Genomic DNA, 24,551 nt, shown 5'->3' with positions numbered 1-24,551 from the left:
GGGCCGCCGGGGCTGAGGTGAGGAGGTGCCCGCCGCGGCCTCGGGGCGTGGGTGAGCCCCGCGGGGGCGGCTCGGGCGGGACAGGGTGGGGCTGGCGCCGGCTCCGCGCTGGGTCTCGCAGGGGCTTGGGGGCCGGCGAGGCGCCGTGTCCCGCCTGGGCCGGGGGCTGCGCCCGGCTCTGGGTCCGGTACCGTCCGGGCCTGGCGCTGGGTGCCGGGCGCCTTCCCGCAGCGACCGAGCCTCAGCCAGGGCCCCGGGGACGGGTAGGGGCTCCGCGCCGTTTTGGGGAGCCGGGGATGGGGTGCGGTGTGGTCCTCCCGGGATGCCCCCCACACACGGCCCGGGGCGTGCCGCGGGGAAGGGCGAGCGGTTTCTTGCAGGGATCCGAGTTCCCAGACGGCTCGGAAACATTCCCGGGCGGCGGGAGGCTGCTCTCGCCGCTGTGAGCGTCTCTGAAGAAGCAGGACGCTGTTCGGAGGAGCCTCCTTTTGCAGGAGGTATTTAACTCGGCTCTCCTCCTCCCCACCACTAGGTTTGTGTACTTGGGAAATCTGAAGCTGTTCTCCTCAAACCGAACAGGTAAAACTGCTTGTATTGTAGGAATATTGCTAAAGGCTTCAAGTTGCAAGCAAGCATGCAAATTTTTTGGCAAATTATAATGCCAAAAAAGGGGTTTCTTTTTCCTCAGGATGTTTAATGGTTCAAAGCAGGGGTGTTTGATGAGAAGGTTGTGTTACCAGAAGGCTATCCAGTCTGCTTCAGAGTTACCCACTCTGCTTCGGAGTACATAGAAAATGTGTGGGCCTGTGGTTAATTTTAAGTGTATAACTCGGTACTCAAAGTTTCTTTAACACGATGTTAACTACTAAAAACAAGCATCCTGAAACAGACTTAAGTTTGACCGTTTATTTGTGACTGTGGAGTTTTCTTTCAGCTAATGATTAGTTTCTTCCAAAGTGGGGAACGTATTATTTTTATACTTAAACTAAAAATCCTTCTCTTCTCACCCCTCCCCCCTAATACTTCCACGTTTTCTTCCTGCTGACTGGATATTATATGCTCTATACTTAGCTTCCACATTTGAACTCTCAGGATCCCTTGGGATCTAGCTAAAGTAAACACACCCATTTTAGCTTGACTGTGAGCCGGTAGTGCGTAATAACCCTCAATGACTAATGATTCAAAGATAATCCTGAGGTTGTACAGTCTAGTCGCTTAGTGAAAGTTTATTTTTCATAGGGAAAAGAAATCACCCCAGAAATACAAGTACTAATTCCTTGAGCATATGACTGACTTTGGCTGAATATTGTCTTGTATGCTTGAAATGTGTTACGCTGCTATGTTAAGTGTCTTTTTTTTTTTTTTTTTTTTTTTAAAGTACAAAACTCATAGGTTGCCATGTTTATGTTGCTTGCGTTTGGATTGCTACTGCAAGAAACTCTGGCTAATTCCCAAGCTGAAAATCTTACTGAATTCAAAAACATTCCAGAAGAGCCATTATATAGCTACAAACTCATCAACTTGCCAGATGAGCATATTCCATACTTTCTGCACAACAACCAGCATGTTGCTGGCATCTGTAAGCAGGATTCTCATTGCCCATATAAAGTAGGTTTGGTTTTTTTTGTTTGTTTGTTCAAATGTAATGTTGGGGTGGTTTGTTCTTGGAGTCATAGCAGTTAAAGATGGTGATGAATCGGTCTCCTTGCCAATTAGTTGGTTCAACTGGGAATTGGAATTGTTGCTTTTGAAATAGTTGTGTGGGGCTCTTCCTGAATCTGATGCTGTCACAAGACTGGGTTTTTAACGTACAGTTTTGCAAGATTTTTCTCCCCCCTCTTTTAATTGTTACAGACCTGAAATGATGATCTTAATCTGAATGACTCTTGTGCATGTGAAAGCCGTTTGAACTAAGTACAATTAGTCATTTCCAGGCCTGTGATTTTTAACATGCTGCAGTACTTTCGCAGAAGTGCCAAGAGTATAGGCAAATCAATGAAATGCTGATTTAATCTTACCCTGTGGTTGCATGTAATTCATTCACCTGAAGCAGGGACAGTAAACCTGAGGATCTGGGCAGCGTGTGGCTCGGGAGCAATTCTGGTGTCTCTCAGGCTGGAGCTGCTTCGTAGAGCTGGGGGTGGGAGCTCTGCTCCCCCTTCTCTGACTTTCTGCAGCACCGCAGAAGCCGATGTTTCTGGGGAGCAGTGGTACACTCAGCCTGTGGCTTGGAGCGCTGTGCTTTGTGTGAGCTTAGCTTTGTTACCTGTATCTGTCAGCGATGTTAAAATTTTGGAATCCTACTCACTGAGTCAGGAGAAGTGGTTGTCCTGAAGCAGACATATTAAAGGCAAGGATAAAGCGCATGTGTCTCCTCTTTGGAGCTTCTGTTGTGCGTAAAGAATCTGAGCATTCTTTCTGAAACTCAGTTTGAAAACAGCCTTTAATGCAATATTTACTAGCAAGAGGTAGTTTATAAGCTGACAACTAACAACTCATTTCCCGTTTTGCTGTTGTGTAACCTGATTCAGTTATTCTGTGTTACAGAAATACTTGAAGAAACTAAGATCCTGCTGGGGTTATGAGAAATCTTGTAAATCAGATTACAGGTTCAGTTACCCAGTGTGTGATTATGTTGAGACTGGATGGTAAGTTTCATTTTAAATGTATAAAGTACAGTACGTTAAAAAAAGAGTATGGGGCTTCTTTTCATATTAGCTGTGAAGTTAATGTTATTGCGATATTTAGAGTTTAAAGCGTGATTCTTTGTGGAGATGTGTGTGTATTTATAGGTAACGTATGTCTTTCCACATGATTTTAAAAATTTAACTTTTTAAGGAAGAAAATACTGTTTGAAATGCTTCCTGCCACAATGTTTTCATTATTCTGATTTAGCCTTGAATTCAGATTCCTAAAATAACTCTGTATTTCCTTTCTTAGCTTTAAAAACAGAGGGAAAATGTTCAAAAAAAATTTATACCCTTTTACGGGAGAATAGCTTTAAATTGTCATTGATGTTTTCACTTACATGCAGCTGATAAGTTGCTTCCTGTTTTGCATCTTAAATGTCAATAAAGTAACTGGCTGGTCTTCTGTTCCACTTTCAGTGGGAAAAAAGTTAAAGTTATTACTAGAACTGAGCAATGGATGTTGATTTTTTTTTTTTTTTTCCCCCTTTCTTTTTTCCCCCTCTCTCCTTCATACATCAGGGCAAGTGACATTGAGACAGCCCAACAGATATTCTGGAAACAAGCTGACTTTGGTTACATTCGAGAGAGGCTCAGTGAAATGAAAACCCATTGTAAGCCTGCAGCAACAGTAGGTATTTCTGATAGATATTATACTTTTCACTTACTAGTAAACATAACTTTTGATACTGATAAAATCCTACTTGTTCTTTTCTTAACAGGGAGATTCATCTCTGACCTGCTCTCAGTACCTTCAGCATTGCAGAGCAACAAACTTGTACATTGATTTACGAACTGTAAAGAGAAACCATGACAGGTCTCTGATTTGCTTATGTTATAGTAAAACCAAGGGATGGCAGGGAAAAGGACTTCAGAATTTGTTTAACAAAGCGAGTGTGCTTGTTGCCATGGGCTTTACTGCTGATCAGAGACTTGTTGCTGAAGTCCTGTTGAGGTCTACACCTCTTGATTGCTGTCTGCTGCTGCTGTCAGCAGCACAGGTTATTTAAAAACCTGAGGTCTCAGTTTTATGGAATGATGATGGGTGATTGAACTCCTCCCTTCTGGTGGAAGAGAGGAAGACTTTTCTCTGTCTTCAGTCACATCCTTTCTTGATCAGGTGATACGCAACCTAGAATTGTTTCTGTATGAGGCCTGAGAAGACCTTTCCTATGCTGGGTGCCTTTATACCAGAACCAGGAATTGCATTTTTAGATACTGAGGCTGAAGAGAGATCTGAACCTGGATCTTCCACATCACAAATTAAAATGCTATGTATTGGAAAACTGGGTTAAAAAAAAAAAAAGACATACCACTGATGCTGGCATCACTCATTTTTCCTTCAGCCTTATCTTTGAAGTCAGTGTCTTGGGCACCTGACTTGAAAAGAGCTGGTTCATGACTGTGTCGCTGATACCCTTCAGAATGGGTTTTGTCATGTTCTCAGCCTATCCTAAAAGCTAATTTAGACAGTGCTTTTAGTTGGCAGTTTGTTTTTGTGAAACCTGTTCTTGCACCTCACTCTTTGTATGTTGTATAAAATTCTTGGGTTATAACTGGGTTGTGAAATCTGAGGTGAATTTCAGTGAGAAATTGTTATTAAAAACAAACAAAAAAACCAACTAATGATGCTCCTGTAAGTAATCATGTAGGAAAATCTAATTAAATTACTCATTTGGGTATGTGAAAATGATTCCTAATAACATTCTGGAGGGATTAGTGCTGTTTTCTAAATTGGTGGGTAGAAGTCCAAGAACACCACTATCTTTACTTGGGAATTGTGGGAAATGCTTGATTTATGCTGAAGAAAATGCTCAGGTTTTAAATATGTACGAAGTACCTTGCTGAATTGAGATTAACTAGCACTGGCTTGAGTGTGTAATTGAGATTGCAGAGCGCTTGTAGCACTGTTGCACAAAAGCTGATAGACTTTTACTAATTTGCATTAGATTCAAAGAAGACTTTTTCCAGAAGGGAGAAATTGGAGGTCATTGCACCCTTGACGTTCAGGCATTTCTGGCTGAAGGTCAGCGCAAGAGCCCTCTGCAGTCTTGGTAAGAATCGCTTGTCAAGGCTGCTTCCAAGTTCACTCGCTAATTCTTTTTTATTTTTTTCACCGGCACTAGCAGCTGTGTGTAGGGGATTTCATACTGAAGAAATAGCTGCTCCTTTCTAAGGTCAATTTGAGAGTTCATGTAAGATATCTCTGGTAATTACATCTATGCAGAATGTTCTGAACTATGCGATGTGTAATTGTGTCCTGCCTGAGTTACAGCTGGAAGTGTCTTGTCATTTGAAGTTCTAACCTTCAGGTGTTTTCTGGACAAGATGCTGGTTGAATGCCTGATCTGCCTATAGGAGAAGACAATTGTTTTGTTGTGAAATGCCTTGAAGTTTGCACTTGTGTCTTAGTTCATGCAGTCCTTGGTGATGTTGGGGCTAATGCAACGACTGATCTGGATATATATTCATACAGTGTTCCGAGGGAGCCTGTGTTTGGAATGTGAAATGGGCAACAGCGTACAGGCTGAGCAGGAAGCGCAGAGGGTGCTTTGTGGTAGCTGGTTAAGTATCACGGGTTGCATGTTAGCACTTCAAAGCTGCATTGCCAGTTAATTGATGAAACATGAAGGAATTGGAGCCATTAAGGTCCATATAAGAATTCATTTTTATGCTTTTCTCATGTTTTCATTTTTTTTCTCATTTTGCATTGATGGTCAATTTCAGTTAAGAATAGCTGCAGAGGAGGAAAAGACTTTTCTTCTCTACCTGCTGTTGTCATTTCAACTGCTCATCCTTGTTAAGATCTAGGAATAATAAATATTGCATCTACATTCATTAGTCTGACCAAAGTATGAAGATCTTGCTGAAGTGTCTGTGGCAATGCAGATGAAGTTGGATAGACCCACAGATCTAGGCTCTAAGGCTCTTTGTTACATCTCTGCTGCCTTGATTTGTAGATCAAAGATGCTGTTCGCTCCTGAGATCAAAGGCAGTGTTTAACCTCTTGAAGCTCATAACCTGAAGAACCTTCCATTACAATTTCAGATCATTTTAATTGTCAGACTCTATCAGTTTTCAGCAGTCCTGCTAAATCAAATGGACTGGGTGAACAGTTACTAAATCTTAGATGTATGAAGTACATTTGTTTAAGTGTGTTAATGACAAAGCATGTTCTGTGTGATTGAATCTTTGTAGGTTTGCAGAACTCCAGACGTTTACTGCATTAAACTTCAGGCCCCTAGAAGATGAGAAGTGTGATGTTGTTATTGAAAAGCCAACATACTTCATGAAATTAGATGCAGGTAACTGGTATCTTTAGTTTAGTTTTTTGTTATCCTACAGTACTGCAGTAAAAAGACCCCATATCCAGCTTACCCATCTACGTTACGCCTTTGTGATTGTCAAGTTCATTTGTAATATATTTTTATTTTTGAAAAATGATGTGAGTTTTAAACTCCTATTTTCTGTAGTTCCACTGATGAACATGGAACCTTGGATTTAAATCCTTACATTTTGCCACAGATAATAAATAAATAAATCTGAAAAAATTTTCTGCTGCTTGTTTCACACAGTCATTGACTCTTGACTGTGTTTTGACAGCGTCTTTGACTTTGTGCCAAAGTACAGAGTAACGCAGAGTCTTGTACAGAGTCTTTGATTTTTGGCTGTGTTTCTGGATGACAGTTTTCGTACCATGAAACACAAGGTATGGATATACGTGTCTTGTAGTATGTGTTCAGGAACTGAGGATTCTATGTGTATTGAATGACATGGAAGAGGAAGCGGTATTCAAAAACAAAGTTCAAGGGGATAAGTTTTGTTAGTTTATTAACCCACCCCAGAAAAGCCAAAATGCACAAAACTAAACACAACCCTGTTTAAATCTTAAAGTTTCAAATTTAGGTGAAAAGCCAGTACAGGAAGAAATTAGCTATCTCATTACAGAGAGCTGAGGTGAATGCAGTGCAACACTGTACCAAAATTCATGGGAGGGGCAGCACCCAAACATCTTCAGGAATCAGCCAGTGGTATCTGACATTTTTTGAAGTTCACCAACCTTTTCGTTCATGCAACATATTTTGCAGACAAATGTTAATGAAAGGGGCTGATCAGGTTGTAGGCGTACAAACAAGCTGCTGTGGGGTAAGCTGTGGTTTAAACCGGATGGTTGTCTGCTGTGGTCTGACCCTGTGACATACTGCAACTGCAAACTGGATGGCCCCTCTTCCCCTGCAGGCCACTATCATGTATTTTAAGCAAAGTTGTTGCAGGCGCCTGAACAGCTATGGTGGAAGAGTTGCTGTGCTGTCAATTTGTACCTTTGAGCAGGGTGGTCTAGCTGTGGCTCAGGAGGTGATTTTGTCCAGCTCCTTTGTTTTAGGGGAGGCGGGGGAAAATTGCTGTTTGAATGGTATAGGAAGCCCAACAGCAAGTTCTTACCATGGCAGCTCTTTTTGGTCAGAAGCTTAGGAACAGGGGCTGTGTGCACATGGTTCCAAAACTGGGATCTGGTCTTCACTAGGAAGGAGACTGGACTACGTTACCTCCTTTGTTTCACAGTAGTTTTTTATCCACCATGATGTTAAGGTATTAACTTACGAAACCAAGAATGAACAAGAATGCTCTGAGAAGAAACCTGAGGAATCACTTGGGCTTTGGCTCATGTGCATGTGCAAGTTCTGTCTTGTAGTCCTGCAGACAGAGCTTCCCTTGACCCTAATAAAGCAGAGCTAAGATCAGTGCCGAAGGCCTGTTCTTAATGTTTCCTTTCTGTCTAACTAGCTATTGTTGAAGCAGTAGTGGCTGTCATCTACTTCAGAAAGCAGCTGCAGACTGTAACGAGAAACAGCATGTGAAACTTACCTTTTTCTTATGCTGTCTTTTGGCTGCTTTTCTAATTTCTCTGAACTTTTTAAAGACACATTTTACTTCAGATTTCTTACCTTGATTACTTCCCTTTAAAGGTTTGCTTTTTTTAGGGTGTATAAGAAGCATTTGGTCAGAAGCAGGGGAAAACTAATATAAAATGCAAGATACTACTAAGGAAAAAATGCATGAACCAATAAAAAGTGGAGCAAGTAATGCAGTATTTTGCTAACAATTCTTTCTTTCTCAGGTGTTAATATGTACCATCACTTCTGTGATTTCGTCAATCTTTATATTACACAGCATATTAATAATTCCTTCAGTACTGATGTCAACATAGTCATGTGGGACACTGTAAGTCTGCTGTGCTTTTAACCTCTTTGTAATGGATTGTATTTCTGCTTTATAGAGACTCTGAAGCTTTCAGTAGCCAATCCTTAGCTTTCTTATGGGCTTAGCCCTGTGGAACTGATAAGTTTTTGGATCTTGTTAATACGGGTGCATGAACAATAGTTAGGTAACAGATTTTTCTACAATAAAGCATGTGCTGTTTGAACACTGCTCCGTAGCTCATCTTTTGCTAGTACATATTTATGCCATTTTTTGGTCTGACCTCAAAAATAACATGATCTGTATTTCTAATATGTGGCATTTGAACATTGCATGCTGTTTTCTGTAGACATTTTTCTCTGAGAATACTGAAGTAGATTTACTCAAAACTTCCTTCTGTATTTAAAAAGAAATGGAGCCTTCCATCTTTCTAAATCAGTAATGTGCAGCCTGTAGTAAAGAAAACTACTAAATGAAATCCTCATATATATCAAAACAGGGTCTAATACTTAATTCCTTTAAATAGCTGCCTTGCAGTTACTTCTCTCGGTCACCTCTTAGAATGCCATGATGACACATAAAACAAGTTTTTAAGTGGGGCTATTTCTGCTGTACTGCTGAGTTGAAAACATGACTGTATTTAAGAGTAATATTAGTTTTACTGGCCAATGTTTAAGTTTTGTGTAGGAGAGTGTTAAACTAAACAATGAAAAACTAAGCAATTTGTAACGTGCCAGATAACATGTATAATCAGGTCCAGAAATAACAGTTCTTGACTATGATACCGTCCCACGCCTGTCTTGTTCTCATAACATTTTTTCGTTCTGAGTATTTACTGCTAGGACAACTAATATTCAATAGAGAGCTGCAAATATCCCCTGCTTGCTATTTAACGAGAAACCTCTTTGGCTAGAAGAGACCCTTTTTTCTAGTTCTCTTACATTTTGAAAGCCAAAATAAATGTGCCTGCCAGATAAGCAAGCTCTCTAGACGTTATACAGGGACCTGTTAATCCAGCTCTGATGACTTTCTGAAAAGATCAGATGTGTCAGACAGCACTGTAAATTACTTTGAGAAGCAACTCTTCTTCTTACATCTCATTATTGAATCAAACAACTCTTTCAAATGTACCAAAGTAAGTACTGTCACAGTACTGTCGTTTTAAATGTCTTAACTGCTCAGTCTACTTGAGTTCATTACCACGTACAACCAGATGATGGCACCAGCTAACTGCTGATGAACTGTCGGTGCTGATCGAGCGATGGACTTGAGCTTATTCTTGAGCTTATTATTCATTCTCTTTTTTTTTTTTTAATGTAATTAGATTTTGCCATACTTCCTAGCTACTGTAGAATCAGTACACTGTTCTTATTAAACAGTAATGCCCTTAGATGTAGGTTAAACAAAGCAGAAAATGAGTAGGAAATCCACTGGGTGTTGATTTGCAGACTCTCTGCAAATGCAGGAAAGCAGTGTTTATAAAGCACTTTTAAGGAGAGCAGGTAGGGTTAGAAAGTAGGACTTACAGCTTTGAGGATCAGTTCTCTACTTCTAACCTGGAAGAGCAGTTCTTGTAATACAGATGGCCAGAAAGTAGTACGGATTGTAAAATTCATTAAAACTTAGTGGCAGAAGAAGGGGAAGGAAGCACCTCTTCAACTGCAGGAAAACTGGCGCTCTTTAGATTCTTTTACATTTCACTCGATGTCCGCTCTCTTCTGCGGTCATTTGTAGTCTTATTCTCAAATTTCTTGTTGAGAATATTTCCACATAACTTTCCAAGCAGCCTGAACCAGCTCCAGAGTTGAAAGGAAACTTTAAGCGAGAATCTGTACCAGGGCTACTGAGATCATATTTAATTGCATTCAAAGAGCAAGAGGTAGTGACTCTTAGCCCTCAGATGTGTAGGAAATGTTACAAATTTGAAGGCAAGAGCCCCTGCTGCTGGGCCAGTGCTGTAGGGAGTAGATGGTTCTCAAAAGGTTCCACAGACCATTGTTGCAAAGGGGGAAGTTTTATACTGCCCTGTAGAGAAACTCCTTGGTAGCTTGTCAGAGTAAGGCAAAACATAGTTTTCTGGCTCTTTCTTCCATCAAATCAGATCATTGCCTTCAATTTGTGATACAAATGACCATCCCACACCAGAGGCAAATGTGAAACAGGCTTATTGTGACTTTTTACTTCAAACATTACTGCTGCGCTTGAATTCCCAGGTGGTTTTTTAGTCTGAGGAGTCGAGGTTCATGCCTTCTGCCATCCCTATGTTTCTGTTACTTCAAGTTTAACTTCTGTTCTGTTGTCTCTGGGGAAAGTAGTAGGTACTCCTTGCTCCTAACTCAGAAATTCTAATCTGCTGCTGAAGAACTTGTCTAGATTGCTAATTTATAGAATGGTTTTATTAAAAATTAACTACCTGACAGGTAATTTGAGTTAACTGCCATTGTAAACGCAGGGTTCGGTGTTCCATAATGTCTGTGTTCTGTGCTAGGCTGTCTTAAGTCCCAGAGTGGTGATGGCGTGTATTAACTGGATGTTAAAAATTGTATATAGAACTTGAAAATCAAGAGGAGAGGTTTTTATATGCATTTATGTAATCATTACGCCCTTGTGTGTTTTCCTTTCCTCCTAGAGCTCATATGGCTATGGTGACCTGTTCAGTGAGACATGGAAGGCGTTTACTGACTATGAAATAATACACTTGAAAACCTTTGACTCTAAAAGGGTATGGAATTTTATATTTTGTTTTAATTCATAGTCACTAGGTAGCAAATACGACAGCTTCTCAAGCTGCTTGTGGAAATGGGTGTTTCAGAGGAAAGCATTAATACTTTCCATGCGTGTTTAATTTGCATAATATGAGCATTCTACCTTACAAACAAGAGACAGAGCTGTAACCTAATTCTGTGGCATGTCTGTGCTTTATGTAGATGGACCTAACTTTTGTGTCTTCTGAGAGGTGATATTTATGTATTGGTTTCACTTCTGCAGGACCTGCTACTGAAGTTAAGGGTTTTCACATGGTACTGTCTTTCTAAGCCTTCTGATTCCTACTGAGGTGTTTATCTTCCCCTGCAACTGTTAGTATACCTGCTGCTTATCATTAAAAAAAACTTTGTCCCACCAAAAAATGTATGCATTTATTTAGAGCTCATTTTCGTCTCTTACATCCCTTAAAGCCTGTCTTAAACTCTAATCTCTAACTGGTTTTCTTCTCTTCAGTTCATGTTTGTTCTGTTTTAGGGATGGTTTTTTTAACCTCTTCCCCCACTTGCATCTGTAGCATCCTAAGTGAAAGCTCTTTTGGGATCGGGATTGTCTTTGTTCTATTCATTTGCACAGTCAAGGAAGTGAGGATGTTCTTGAAGGGAGCATGTAATTGCTAGCTCATTATAAGCAGTGATCCCACTGAATGAGCACGAATGTGCCAGCGGAAGGTAGCAGTGCAGTGTAACTTCTTGTGATCTTCATTTGCAGGTATGCTTTAAAGAAGCAGTCTTCTCATTACTGCCTCGAATGCGGTATGGCTTGTTTTATAACACACCATTGGTGAGTTCTTTTTATCCATCCACTCTGTTAACTAGATGTGTGTGTGACAGTATAAAATCTGAGCTAATGAATCTCTCAAATACCTATCTGAGCTGTCATGAAATGTACTGCACTGAAGGTCTATGCAACTCCAAATGAAATGATCTTCCCTAAAGATTAGCATTTTGAAGTTACTTTAGCTGGTTGATAGTAACTGGTTGTGTGCAATCTCCTGTCACAGTTCATGAGATGCATATTTTTCCTCTTCAATAGATGGGCACTGTGAACTTAACGGTGTTTTGGCAGAACACAAGACCTTGTACACTGACAGACTTTCCCGGTGGTATTAGCTCATGCATTCAGGCTGTAACACTGTAGAGAGAGTTATATTTCTTTCTAAATGAAAGTGCCACTTGTGTTGCGGTGAATAGTGACATGTTTAGTGCAGTGCATGATACTAGGCTTTTGTTCCATAAGAATGGCAAAAGGCTGATAACAAAGAGAGGTTTTCTGAGCAAAATAACTTTTTGTATTAACAATTGCTTTTTTAATTTCAGATCTCTGGCTGTCACGGTACAGGGCTATTTAGAGCATTTTCTCAGCATGTGTTACACAGATTGAATATCACACAAGAAGGACCCAAGGTATAGTAACTGAATAATAAAATTTAATGTGGAGCTGATGGCTCTTACCAGAGAAACAGCATTAGCAAGCTGGACCCAGTGAGGAGTAAGGGCATATAGTGCACTTTTTGTCCTTTCCTGTGATGCTCGGGACTTTTTTCCATAAGTCAGCCTGTTCTATAAAGGCCTTCAGCAAACATTTGTGTATGTTTGTGAAAGTTGCCCTCATGTCTTATTTCCATAGGACAGACTTCAGAACATCCTCCTTCCAACCATAGGATCTCTTCCTTGTCTCCATTGTCTGTGCTCCAGGGCTTTGTGTCCTTCCTAGTTAAGCAAGCACGTGGTCTCTGCTGGAGCATGCTGGCAAGGTGCTGTGCCTTCTGGTCCCACAGAGCAATGCCGTGAGCTTGCTCTTTATTGATCCTCATAGTTACTGCGGAGCTCAGATCAGAGGAGGAATTGATTGAATCTGGTCCTTCCAATCCCTGCCCGGTACCATCTGCCTGGCCCTGGGCTTCTCTATTGTACCCGCTGGTAGTTTTTGCAAATTGTTGCAATGGCTGCATTGATGGATACGGCAGTTCTGGACTTCTTGAAGTATTTGCTAGAGAGTAGCCTACATATTATCACTGAGGGGCACACATTCAAAGCACTGCACAGGCATTTAGTTATGCTTCTCCTGCTGACACTAATGGGAGTCATGCAGTTAAATCTCTTTATTTCACTTGGAACACTTACCCCTGTGAGTCCAATTAATTTAAAGAGGTAAAGGGAGGAACTGCTATAGAAGTAAAATATTTTTTTCCAAGGATCTTGTGCACAAGCCATCCTGAAAGCTGCTTTTCTGCTTTTAAAAACTGCTGTATAATGTGTAATACAAAGGCTCTTTTGTACTAAATAAAATAAATCTTTCAGAAAATGTTTTATTCTTTGCTAATAGTCAGACTTTCACAAAGTTTTTGACACTTTTAATCTGTTGGAAAATACGATGTGAATTTTAAGGTGGTTACATCATCTGTTACATGGGGAGGGAATATATTTAGTAGCTCAAATAATTGCCAGAAGTAAATATGGAAGTGTTTGGGGTTTTTTTGTGAGGTCTGCCTCATAGCTAATACACTGCTGCCTCTTTCTTTTTAGGATGGGAAAATTCGAGTCACAATACTTGCACGCAGTACAGATTACCGCAAAATATTAAACCAGAATGAGGTGTGGTCCTTTTTATTTTTAAAACAAACCTATCAGAAGTTAAATTTTGCTCGTTGAATTGATTTTTTTTTTTCCAGGTCCAGCCAAGACCTCTGTCTGCTGACAAATCTTGGACAAATACATTCAGTTCTAATATTAATTTCTTCTAATATGTCTTCTAGCCAGTCTCTATTTCTGAACGCCAGACACTGAACCTTGCTGCCCTTCTTAAATATCCAGTGGAAGACTACAGATGTAATACTAAAAGTATTTCCTCTTAACAAACAGACACTGCAGAGCTTATGATAACATCAAATTATTTAGCTTTCAGATCATCTCTTTTATTTCTAGCATCCCCAGTGCTGAAGGCTCTGACAAAAACCTTTGTTATGCTTGCAGATTAAAATGCATAAGCTATTGTATCTGAGTATGTGCATTCAAAACTTAATGAATTTTCATATTGATTCACGTTTTTGAATCACGCAACTTAGTGGACTTATGGTGTAGCTTCTTTTGTTGTAAAATGATGGTATCTAATGTTTTCATACCTGTCTTCATTCTTAGCTGTTAGTGCCTGACAGAAATGAATTGGCATTATCGTCCCCACCTTATGTAGGGAGAAACTGAGGCTTGTTTGATGTAGTAGTAGCTCAGTGGCAGAATAGACAGAGCGCAGATGGCTAGATTTGTGCCTTATCTGCTAGGCTGTCCACAGTGCGTGCTTGCACTACTACGTGTAGTATGTTTTCTGGTAATGAGCACATGACAGAAAGGGAGAAGTTAGTCTTATCTTTACTATGCTTTTGTAAAAGAAAATACTTGGCTCTTTCTCCCTCTTCTGCTGGCTACGAATTGGAGACTTAGAAAAAGCTCTTTTAGGTTAGAAGCCCAAGCTCTAATCTGGTTTCACTTCTCATGTTAATAGGAGTATGACCTAGTAAGGTATTTTTGAAAATCCGTCTAGCTACCAGTTTGCTTCTTTAGGTACTGGAGTATCTTTTGGAAATCCAACCACATCTTCCCTCTCTTCCTGGCAAAACTCCTACTAGTTTGAGTGGTTTAGGACTGGGTCCTGGAGCATTTAAGCGTCAATAGTAGCCTCTGTGAGAGTGCAGGAGATCCGAGTCTCCTCTCCAGGGATTGCTCTGCCAGGAATAACGTATGTATCTTAGGTGGGAAGCACAAAAGGAGGGGAACTGCTCCTTTATATGGCAGCGACAGGATGCTCCGTCTCGCTCATTTGTAATTCCCTGGTGGGGAGGAGGAGCGTGTAAAATGATCAGGAGTGCAGGGGAGGAATTAATTGAAGGAGAACACCCAATCATTGTCTTTTTATTTTCCTCCTTAGCTTGTGAATGCTTTGAAAACAGTATCGACACTGGAGGTCCAAGTGGTAGACTACAAATACAAGTACGTAAGTTGGTAGAAGAAACTAGTGGGATCTCCTGCTGCCTGTGGCTGGGGAGAGCTGTTTGCAAGCAAAGCTACATATGCCCCAATGTCTAACCTTTGCAAAATCCAAGAACTGGTAAGGAACGAAGAATGTTACTGAGGGAGTGGTGGGTGAGCTAGTCAAGCACTCCCATCCTATGATGCACTACTTAGGAATGAATCTCTAGAGTTAGTGGGGTCAGGTTAAAGCTACTGTATGATGAGCAAGTTTTGAAATCACTTGTATTTCTGTTTCCTCCCCTCACCCAAAACCAGCTGTGTTCCCATCACTCTTCTGGATTTGCTAATGCTCTGCAGTAGCTGTGGGTCAACAGGGATTTCTCTTGTATGATGCTAGTGTCTTCTTTTATATGACCCTTAGTTTAGTGATGAGTAATAACTCGGCTTATTGCTGCTCTGGTGGCCCCTGAAGATACCACCTGAGGTCACTTTGTGGTGCCCAGATGTAGTAGGCGCTGTGCCGGTAAGAAATGGCTCGAAACAAAAGTCCCCAAGTGGTGTATGCCTGTGCCAAATGGCAGCAGCTCCCAGCTACTCAATGGTGCTGCTATGGATTGTGCACAAAGAGTGAGAGACTGAAGCAGCAGTGAGAGATCAGTGTTTTGACCAAAGCAGAGACACTGTGAGGAAGTAGAGTTGCTTCTGATTCCCCTGTCAATGAAAGCACTCGAGCAGTCTAATAATAGAAAAGACGGTGGATATCCTTGAGAGGGCATCTTGACTGTTCCACTTGAAAGCATGACCAAGCGGTACTCCGCAGTTCCTGTGCTTGTCGAAACTGTTTGTGATACCATTCAGCATCACAGATTTCCACAGCACCACTGTCATCATCATTAGAAGGGTTTCCCTGATGTCTGCCCTTACAGCAGCTTAAGCAGTTTAGACTTCCTTGCTGCAGTTTAAGCCAGCTTCTTTCTGCTCTCTTCCAAATGGGCAGAGAGGACGTTATTCTTTTCCTTTTTAACGTATGAATTGTTCATACAGAAATGAAGCCTACTGTAATTTCCCTTTCCAGTTGTCTGTCTTCTCTTACAATTAAGTATCTGCAGTCCATTTTTGTGTGTTCAGGGAACACCTGGTTATTTAAAGAGAATACTTTTTGGAGCTTACAGTCAAAGGGTGGGAGAAAGTGGTAGTTCCAGGAGCCTGGTCTCCTTATTTCAGCTTGATGCCCTAGGCATAAGTTCAGGTTGGATATCTGCACCTTTAGGTGGGAATTGTATACTTCTACTTTTTGTTAAAAAAAATGTAGGTCCTTTATGTTTTTTTTTTAAAGGAGGTGATGCAATTTTTTTTTTTAAGGCAAGTAAAAAAACCCCAAACTTACAGAAACTAACTTGTTTAAAAAAAATTCAAATTTTTAGAACAGACTCTTGTGAAGTTTTGAAACCTGTCTGCATTTCTTATAATTCCATGCTGAGTTATTGCTGGCTGCAGCATTTGTGATTCTTAGTATTGTTCCTTGAAAAATCAATTCTCTCTTTCAGTATTCCCTTAAGTTAATTTTGCGCTTTCTACACGTAACTAATTCTTGCTGAGATGGATAGGCATGCCAGATCACCACTTTTGTTGTGTTGTCTGCAGGGAACTTGAATTTTCAGAGCAATTGAGAATTACCCACAACTCTGATATATTCATTGGGATGCATGGAGCTGGACTTACCCATTTGCTCTTTCTACCAGACTGGGCTGTTGTTTTTGAACTGTAAGTCTGTTTCTCTCTTTTCCCTCTTATACCACAACTGCTAATATCTGTTCATATGTGTTAATGAAGGACTTGCACTTGCTAGTATTTGACTATGAATGTTTGTCTTGCATCCTCGTCTAGACTTCATTTTTGGCAGTCTCTTCTGGGAATTGAAAGTGAGGAAGCTTTCATTATAAAATACAGTGTAACTATGTCACACGGGTTTAGCCTGTGATTTCTTAGATGCCATGCTATAAATAAAATGCAACCTGGGCAACAATTGCTTGGGGAAAATGGCAAAAAAAAGAGAAAGCCTCACTGGTCAGATTCTGCCTGGTGAATCTGAGATTTAATGGTATTTTGATGATCCAGGTGAATCGATTACATAAGATGCATGTCCGGGCTGTTGAAGATCCCCCTGAAGGTTATTTATTTACTCCTTTGTATGCTCAAGACACAAGCACCAGCTCGCTGGCCAAGCTTAGCTGAGTGTCATTCCGGTTTACCTAAATTTCTCTGGTATCTTCCTTTTAAACATTTTTATAGAATCGTAGGCTAGTTTGGATTAGAAGGGACCTTTAGAGATCATCTAGTCCAACCCCCCTGCAATGAGCAGGGACACCTTCAGCTAGATCCGGTTGCTCAGAGCCCCGCCCAACCTGACCTTGAATGTTTCCAGGGATGGGGCATCTACCACCTCTCTGGGCAACCTGTGCCAGTGTTTCACCACCCTCATCGTGAAAAAATGTCTTCCTTATATTTAGTCTGAATCTACTTTCTTTTAGTTTAAAACCATTACCCCTTTTCCTATCACAACAGGCCTCAATAAAAAGTTTGTCCCTATCTTTCTTGTAAACCCCCTTTCAGTACTGAAAGGCCGCAATAAGGTCTTCCCGGAGCCTTCTCTTCTCCAGGCTGAACAACCCCAGCTCTCTCAGCCTGTCCTCGTAGGAGAGGTGCTTCAGTCCTCGGGTCATTTTGTGGCCAAATTTTGTCGCAAAGTATGGTTGTTAATAGAGACTCCAGTTCTATAGAACTAAACAAAAATGCTGCACGCTTGTCAGAAGAGCACTGAATTCTCCATCCTGGGAAGTTCTGCGTAAAGCCTCTGCCGTGGGAAGGCTGTGGAGCTGGTGCTTTCCCGTGTAATCTTGGCTTGAGAGCATTTTGTCCAGTCTCCAAATATGTTCAGAAACCCGTGCCCGAGAGCTGCTGCAGCCGGACAGGGGCATGCCTGACATGCAGATGTGGCTCAGTCTGCCTCATAGGCCACATCTTAAGACCAGATGGTAGCCCTTGTTGTTGTCTTCAGTGGAGTAGAATTTATCCCTGGTTTTGGAGCCTTAGAATTGGACAATAAATGTTTTGGCCTGAAGTTTGGGTTTTTTTCTTTCCTGGTGAACTTCAGCACAATCTCTGTAGGTAAATATGATTTTTCTGCCTGCCCCTAGATACAATTGTGAAGATGAACGTTGTTACCTGGATTTGGCAAGGCTGAGAGGCGTTCACTACATAACTTGGCGAAAAAGGAGTAAAGTATTCCCTCAAGATCAGGTAATGATGGCCACTGCTGGAAGGGTGGGTGCTATAACTTGAAGCATTTAAAGGTTAGCTTGCTTTACCTATCTATGTTCTGATACTTGAAATGTGGTTTTCATTCTTTAGACCAAATTAACTTCCCTGTTGTGAGTAAAAAATTGTTGATATTAATGGCTGAGGGGAGAAGAGAAATTAAATTAATTGGCTATTAATCCAAGCCATCCATAGCGTTGGTGTTATGCACTTACTTCGATGACTCTTTTGCCTCAGAGCAGACAGTGGTTCAGAAATAATAAATTAAAATGGCAGATGCTCAATTTTTTTTCTTACTTTTTGAATGGAAGATGTACTGATTTTTTTTTTTTCCCCCCTGTCTAAAAGGCCTTATTTCATTTTTCTAGGGACACCACCCAACGCTGGGAGAACATCCAAAATTTACAAACTACTCCTTTGATGTGGAAGAATTTATGTACTTGGTGCTTCTGGCTGCAAATCACGTTTCACAGCATTCCAAGTGGCCATTTAGGGTAAAACATGATGAATTCTAAATTAGACTTCTAACTGAAATATTATTTTTAAATAATGCTCCATAAAAACATTGTAACGACATAAAGCAAAATGTTGGTGTGAAACGCGTAAACCTCTACGAGGGAAATAACCCATTATTAACTTGTCAAACCACTTGTTAGCGCCATACCTTATCTTTATAATCCCTCTCAATAATTCTAGGAGGTTTTGATATGTAAAAACTATTTTTCAGAACTCTTTTTGGTTTTTGCGCTGTACCTTTGCGTTCCAAATTCTGAAATACTTGTCTTTATACAAAGATATGTCCATCCATTTCATGTAAGATTTTCTGGGGTAGACACTAATCTTGTAATAATTTATGCCTACTATTATGTGAGGAAATGCTAAGGGATGGAGAGTGTTACAGCTTGGTTTCTCACTATAGTCTCTCTGGGAATGAGATAGGCCTCTCAGAGCTCCTCAGTTCCTCTTCTTAAGAAGCTGGATGCTTTTACACTATGGTTCTGTACCTGTAAGTAAAAATCTGAATAGGAATTGCTTTCCCATTGTAAGAGACTGCCCAGTATGTCGTTTGCAGTCGAGTTACACGATGCGGTGGTTCCCGGATGGCTGGTTAGTTCCTTTCTGTCACCATCCATGTCATTGCCATGCTTGTCCCTGTATTGTTTCTAGGTTTGAAGACCTTCCTTTGTAAAATAGTGGTCATAAGAGTGAAGTGGTTAAGCAAGCTTTAACTTTTGTTGTTTGATTCAACAGGTGCTGCAGACTTCTATTCCAAGTTTAGAAATATTTTCAAGTTGGAGAGCAGAGTCTTATGTTTTTGCATTTAAATACAAACTTTGACTCTTCTCGCTGTAGTTTTAAATGCTAAAATATAACAGGTCTGCTCAGTAGGTTTAGTCAGTCTTCTATCTCAAAGCAGGTAAATCTCTTCCTAAGGGAATAGTTAAAACTTCAGGTAAACGGGGTGTTTCCTACTTTTTAACATAAAACAGCAGTCTGCAACGGAAAACCTGAGCAAATTGGAATAAAAGTTGAGTCTTTTTGAGGATGCTAGAGGGAATGGACTTCTAGTTTTTTATGACAAATGATAAGATGTATAGGGTGTCTTTCAGCTGCAGCTGGAAGGAAATGAAATCATGAGAAATCTTGTTCTTGGAGTCATTAAAAGCCTAATTATTAATATTCTTGTCTTCTCAAAATGTCGAAGAGTCAGTCTAGAAAACTTTTGAAAATCCTTCCAAAGCCAGTAGCATAGTTCACTGTTTTCAGTGAAGGAAATACTAAGCCAAAGCCAAGTTCTTTATAAAATTCCCTCAGGAGCTGACTTGCTGGTACTAGTGGGCGGAGGGGAAAAAAGGAGTAGTGCTGTTGTCTTAAGTGGGGCCAGAAGGATGTGTGGAAGAATCAAGTTCAGTGAGATAAAAAACAGAGTTCTGTGTTAAATTATGGATTTTTTTTTTGAGAATGTATTCCCCTGATAGGCTTGCAGGATAATCATACAGTCTCAGTGGCTTGAAGCAGAGCATACATTTGCATGCAAAAGCAAGACAGCTATAGTAAATGTAAACATTTCACTGGTATAATTGTAGATATTATTGTCTTCCATTCTCCAACAGTCATAAGCAATTTCACAGAGTGTAGGTACATTTACTGACCTGCCTATACTGGTAAAGATGAGTTACTGTAAGCATAATTTTCATAGAGATCTCTCATGACCTTAAGCAGTGCGTAGGAAAAGCTAGGTATAGCTGATACCTTAACATATCTTGTGTATCTGGTGCAATTCTTAGCATAGTTTATTGTTTTACTGATGGATAAAACTGTTTAAAGAACCATAGAAGCAAAATTGCACTTCTTGACATGAGGGGAAAAAAAAAAGCGCCCTTGAGAAATACAATTTCCTGTATTTGTGTGTGTGTGGTTTTTTTTTACCTTGTGGGACTTTTTAAAGAAAAAAAAAAAATGTATGAAACTTAAGTCAGGAAAATGGCTGAGTTCAAATGAAACCAACTCAAAATAAAGACGACATTTAACTATGAACTGTGCACAGATATTTGATAATTTTTTTAATAAAGAGCTTTTTAATTAAAGAAGTGTAAAACTTTTGGTCATAGTTTGCCAGTTTAGAGGCAAATGTTTTAAATACTATTAATTGCATAGAGTCATGTCTCTCTGCTTTTTCCTGCCGTGGCAAGCTGATGTTCTGAGGTCCAAACTGATACTCAGATTTCTTTATCTGGGAATCATTAAGAGATAACACTGTCACCTTGCACTGATGGCTTTGTCGCCAGGCATTTTAAGATGGGTTTGTGGAAAACATTTGTATATGTTTAACTTTCTGCGCTGCAGATGATGCTGTTGAAGGCAGCGTGTGAATGCAGGCATGTGCTTGAATCTGTACTGAAGCAGCTTAATGAGGAGCTTCTCTTTCAAGCTGTGTTAGGACTGACTAAAACAAGTGGTTGAACATATGCCTGAATGCGTGGAGGAGAGGCTGTGGGGACTTAATTCAAGGGCAAAATATCCTGCCAAAGTTCACCAGTTTCAGCAAATTTGAGTGCAGCGTTGGGAGTTGATGGCCGACATATTCTTCAGCCTTTATGGCTTAATATTACTGGCATGAAAATACTCTTTTGGTTGATTAGCTGTACAAAAGGTCGCAAAAATGTCTTGGCAGCAGAAAGAGGTTCGGTTGGATTAATGGGATTTTGCCAATAAATCCTGAGAGAGAATTTGGACAATAGCAAAGACCTGGCTCGTGACTTTCTTAAAGAGGGTCTGGGCCATCTCGGTCTGCCTCAAAATTGGAATTTGAGGGAATCCATGAGACTTTTGGACCTCTTGTTCTGTAGGCAGGGTATAGCTCTGGATTATATTTTTCCTAACAGGAATCTTGTTCCTTGCTACTTCTGATTGTGGTTTTGGTTGGTGGGTTTTTTCCCTTTTTTTTTTTTTTTTTTTCCCTCTTCTGTCTCTCCAGTTTACATAAATTTAGACTCTGTGTTTAACTGGCACATTGGCATCAGCATGATGAATTTGGGACTTACTGATTGTGTTGCCAATCCTGAGTGCTTACAGGATTGCCTGTTTCATGTACAATGTAAACCAAGAGCTGGATTTGAAATAAAAAATAATTTATGGATGCACATGGTGTCTTTCCTTTTTACTTCAGAAGTCTTCAAAATGTATTTTCAATTTTTTCTTTGTGAAGTTCTGCGGAAGTTGGGTAAGTGTGAGAAATGGGTTGTGGTGGGGAGGTGGCAAATCAGGATTATTAATCTTAAGAGTACAATTATAAATATTAAGGCAATAAATTTTAAAAATCAATTAAATAATAATGAAATTGTTTAATTTTTGCTGTTAATCTTGCCAGTTGTACCATTAAAGAGATAACTCAGGGTTTAGAATGTCTCTTAATCTTTTTTTTTTTTTTTTAAGCAGGAGAGAAACTGAAGAAAACATTCTCCTTGAGAGCTTTTTATCTGCTCAGAAGGGTAAAATGTGAGGGGATAATTTTCTTTGATTTCAACATTGAATAATTGTTTCAATTTGCTGTGTTTGCCTTGAAATTGAGCTCTTCTACTCCTCTGAACACACGTTTTTCATGGATTGGGCTTTTTGTCTGAAATAAAGGAACTGCTACTAAACGCTCTTCTGGCTTTGGCCCTGAAATGGCCAAAGTAACTTGGCTCTTCATTATCTGTTCTTGAATTCTCATCATCCTTCTTGCATTTCAGTTCCTCATCTCACAGCATCTCTCAAGCCTGCAGCTACTGAAGCCGCTGACCTACTCTGAGCGGGAGCTGCTCCTCCTGTCTGCAGACCGCCTGGGTCAGCTTGCGTGAGGGCTCTAACTCATTTCAGCCAAATGCAGCTGGCTTAGCGAAAGCCTGCAGGTTAAACTGTTTGCCACAGACCTGTTCCTGCAGATAAGGGCTGTGGTGCGAGGGATGGCTGTGTGAGCCGCTCAGCTGGTGCGGCAGTGCCTTCAAGCAGGTAGGCAGGTCTTGGTTGGGGTAACCTTTCTAGGAGAAACTAGAGCTGGAATAAAATGACTGAGCCGGTCTCGGTGAGCCCAGGTCCGAAGTTTTAGTAGCTTCTGTGTTGGTGGAAATGAGCCATTTACGGTAGGGGTGTCTCAGGTAGTGCAGCTGAAAAAAGCATTTTGTGGAGGTGGGGAGGGAGATGTGCAGAGGGAATGAGAGGGGTAAGGAGGAATGAGTAAGTGTAAAGGCTGCAGGTGGGTAAAACGGGCGGAGAGTCGTTCCCAAGTCTGAGGCTCAAAAGACCTCTGTGAACACAGTTGTACATCGTGAAGTGCGTGGAAACCCCACTGGGACAGAGCCACGAATGAGGGTAGTGAAAATGTTGTCGTAAACTGCAGGGAGGCGCAGAAGGGAGAAACGAAAGGACCTGAGTTCCCCTGGGTGGGAGCGGCACCCCCGGCCAGGTGGGGCTCCCGGGGCAAGGGCCAGGGCTGGAAGAGTGGGTGGTGGCTTGGAAGTTGTGCTGGAGGGAGGAGCTGGAAGGGGCGGTGGAGGCTGGCGGTGGGTGTTCTCCCATGGTTTGAGAGAGCTGACAGCACATTCTGAGACGTATTTTTTAGAGGCGGCTGTCCTCTCTTAGAACAGTGAAATATTTTTAGAATATAAAAATACATTATATAAATAAAATATTTGTATATAAATATATTTAATAAATATAAATTGAACACTATATAAAATATAAATATATTAAATATAAATATATAAATACACCTTAACCATTCCTGTTATTACTGTTGTCTTTTGGATAAGGGAATAAAACTCCAAAATAAAGAGCAGACTATCTTTTCCTTTTGTTCATATTTTCTTCTGTTTTTTCATTTCCCTTCCTATATTTCCATGGCAAATCAAAAAGGAGGAGAAATTGTAAAAAAGGAAAATGACACTTACTATTGTGAATAAAAATATTTGAATTTGTTTTGAATGTGCCTAACCTCTAACACAGCATTGATTTTTTTTTTTTTCTGACTTGGATTTTTTTAAAATCGGGTCTGGTTTTGGCCATTAGAAAACTATTTGAAACAATGTAGGACGTAAAATGTATGAAGTCTTTGAGCGGAGGGTGAGAAATCAATTGTCTAGAGTTCAGCTACACCATCACCTGGAATTTGGGTTTATTTTGTTAGCTGCTGAGTATCATCAGAACTTGAAATCTGCTTTGTCTGGCTGTGCGTTCACAGTCAGTAACGGAGCTGTGCGTCCTGCTGAAGTTAAGTCTTGTTGCTTTTCAGGAGAGCACGCTCCCCTCTCAGCATGATCTGTACGATCTCAGCGTTCCCCGAGGTGGCTGCTGCTCATCCCCTTGGTCTCTGTCAGCTGGAGAAGTCTCTTGCCCCGGAGTGGACATCTGACCGCCCCGGAGTGGACATCTGACCGCCGGGTGAGCCAGAGCAGCCTTGCCACCCCCTTTGGCAGAGTGCGGTAGGTGGCACTAGAGCCCTTCCCAACGTTGGCTTGGCTCGTCGAAGAGAAGCTCATTTCACATGCAAAGAGCCAGCTCACAGAGGAATACAATAAAGCAACTGCTCCTGCAGCTGATGATTTTGGTTTTCCCCCCCCCCCTTCCTGTTTGTAGAAGGAAATGCCTGGAAAAAAAATGAATCCCGGGAGATTTTAGGTTGTAGCGTAGGATTATTCAGGTGCTATAATATCAGAATATTTTTCTTTAGTTTTTCTTTAAGCAACTTAGTTGGTTTTAGAAAATAATTTTCAGTTAATCTTCTGTAGCAGAATGCTGTCGCTCCTTTTCTTGTAAAAACATTTTGTGCCAAACTTGCTTTTTAGCAGTTAATGCAATTCCTGTTCTGCTGCAACGTCTTGCTTTTCATTTATGCAACATATTACCCAGTCTTGCAATGTATCATACACCTTCCGCTACCTAATTACTTCTTTCATTTAGTTCACTGGGGGGGGGGGGGGGGGAGGATGCGCGTGTGCATACGCATCTGGTGTCGTTGAAAATGTAGACGACTGACACTCAGAAAATCGTTAAGAAAATAGCAGAAAACGGTGGAGTTGTTGTTCTGTTTAAAAAAAAAACAAACAAATTACCGTGAGGACATAATGTTTTTAAA

The 24,551-nt window shown here is 40.7% G+C and overlaps 1 protein-coding gene across 1 annotated transcript; it reads left to right on the top strand.

The window, feature by feature from the left end:
• Window positions 1-1,398: 1,398 nt before the first annotated feature.
• On the top strand, window positions 1,399-18,464 carry EOGT (EGF domain specific O-linked N-acetylglucosamine transferase). Its single transcript, XM_009479764.2, has 15 exons — window positions 1,399-1,608; window positions 2,548-2,648; window positions 3,210-3,318; window positions 3,410-3,504; window positions 4,637-4,741; window positions 5,886-5,992; window positions 7,807-7,910; window positions 10,516-10,608; window positions 11,361-11,432; window positions 11,969-12,055; window positions 13,178-13,246; window positions 14,574-14,635; window positions 16,262-16,381; window positions 17,815-17,917; window positions 18,304-18,464. The coding sequence occupies exons 1-15, from the start codon at window positions 1,399-1,401 to the stop codon at window positions 18,448-18,450; spliced, it is 1,584 nt and encodes a 527-aa protein (XP_009478039.1). The 3' UTR covers window positions 18,451-18,464.
• Window positions 18,465-24,551: the final 6,087 nt, after the last annotated feature.

The sequence above is a fragment of the Pelecanus crispus genome, chromosome 7, assembly GCF_030463565.1.
Source record: "Pelecanus crispus isolate bPelCri1 chromosome 7, bPelCri1.pri, whole genome shotgun sequence".
NCBI lineage: Eukaryota > Metazoa > Chordata > Aves > Pelecaniformes > Pelecanidae > Pelecanus > Pelecanus crispus.
The sequence above is the reverse complement of the archived record's forward strand: the minus strand, read 5'-3'. Positions and strand labels throughout refer to the sequence as shown.

Bases quoted from the DNA above. Each gene is read 5' to 3' on its own strand.
- EOGT (XM_009479764.2), top strand. From the start codon at position 1,399: ATGTTTATGTTGCTTGCGTTTGGATTGCTACTGCAAGAAACTCTGGCT. The intron at 14,636-16,261 runs GTACGTAAGTTG...TGTTGTCTGCAG, and splicing joins GTGGTAGACTACAAATACAA to GGAACTTGAATTTTCAGAGC. The intron at 16,382-17,814 runs GTAAGTCTGTTT...GCCTGCCCCTAG, and splicing joins TGGGCTGTTGTTTTTGAACT to ATACAATTGTGAAGATGAAC.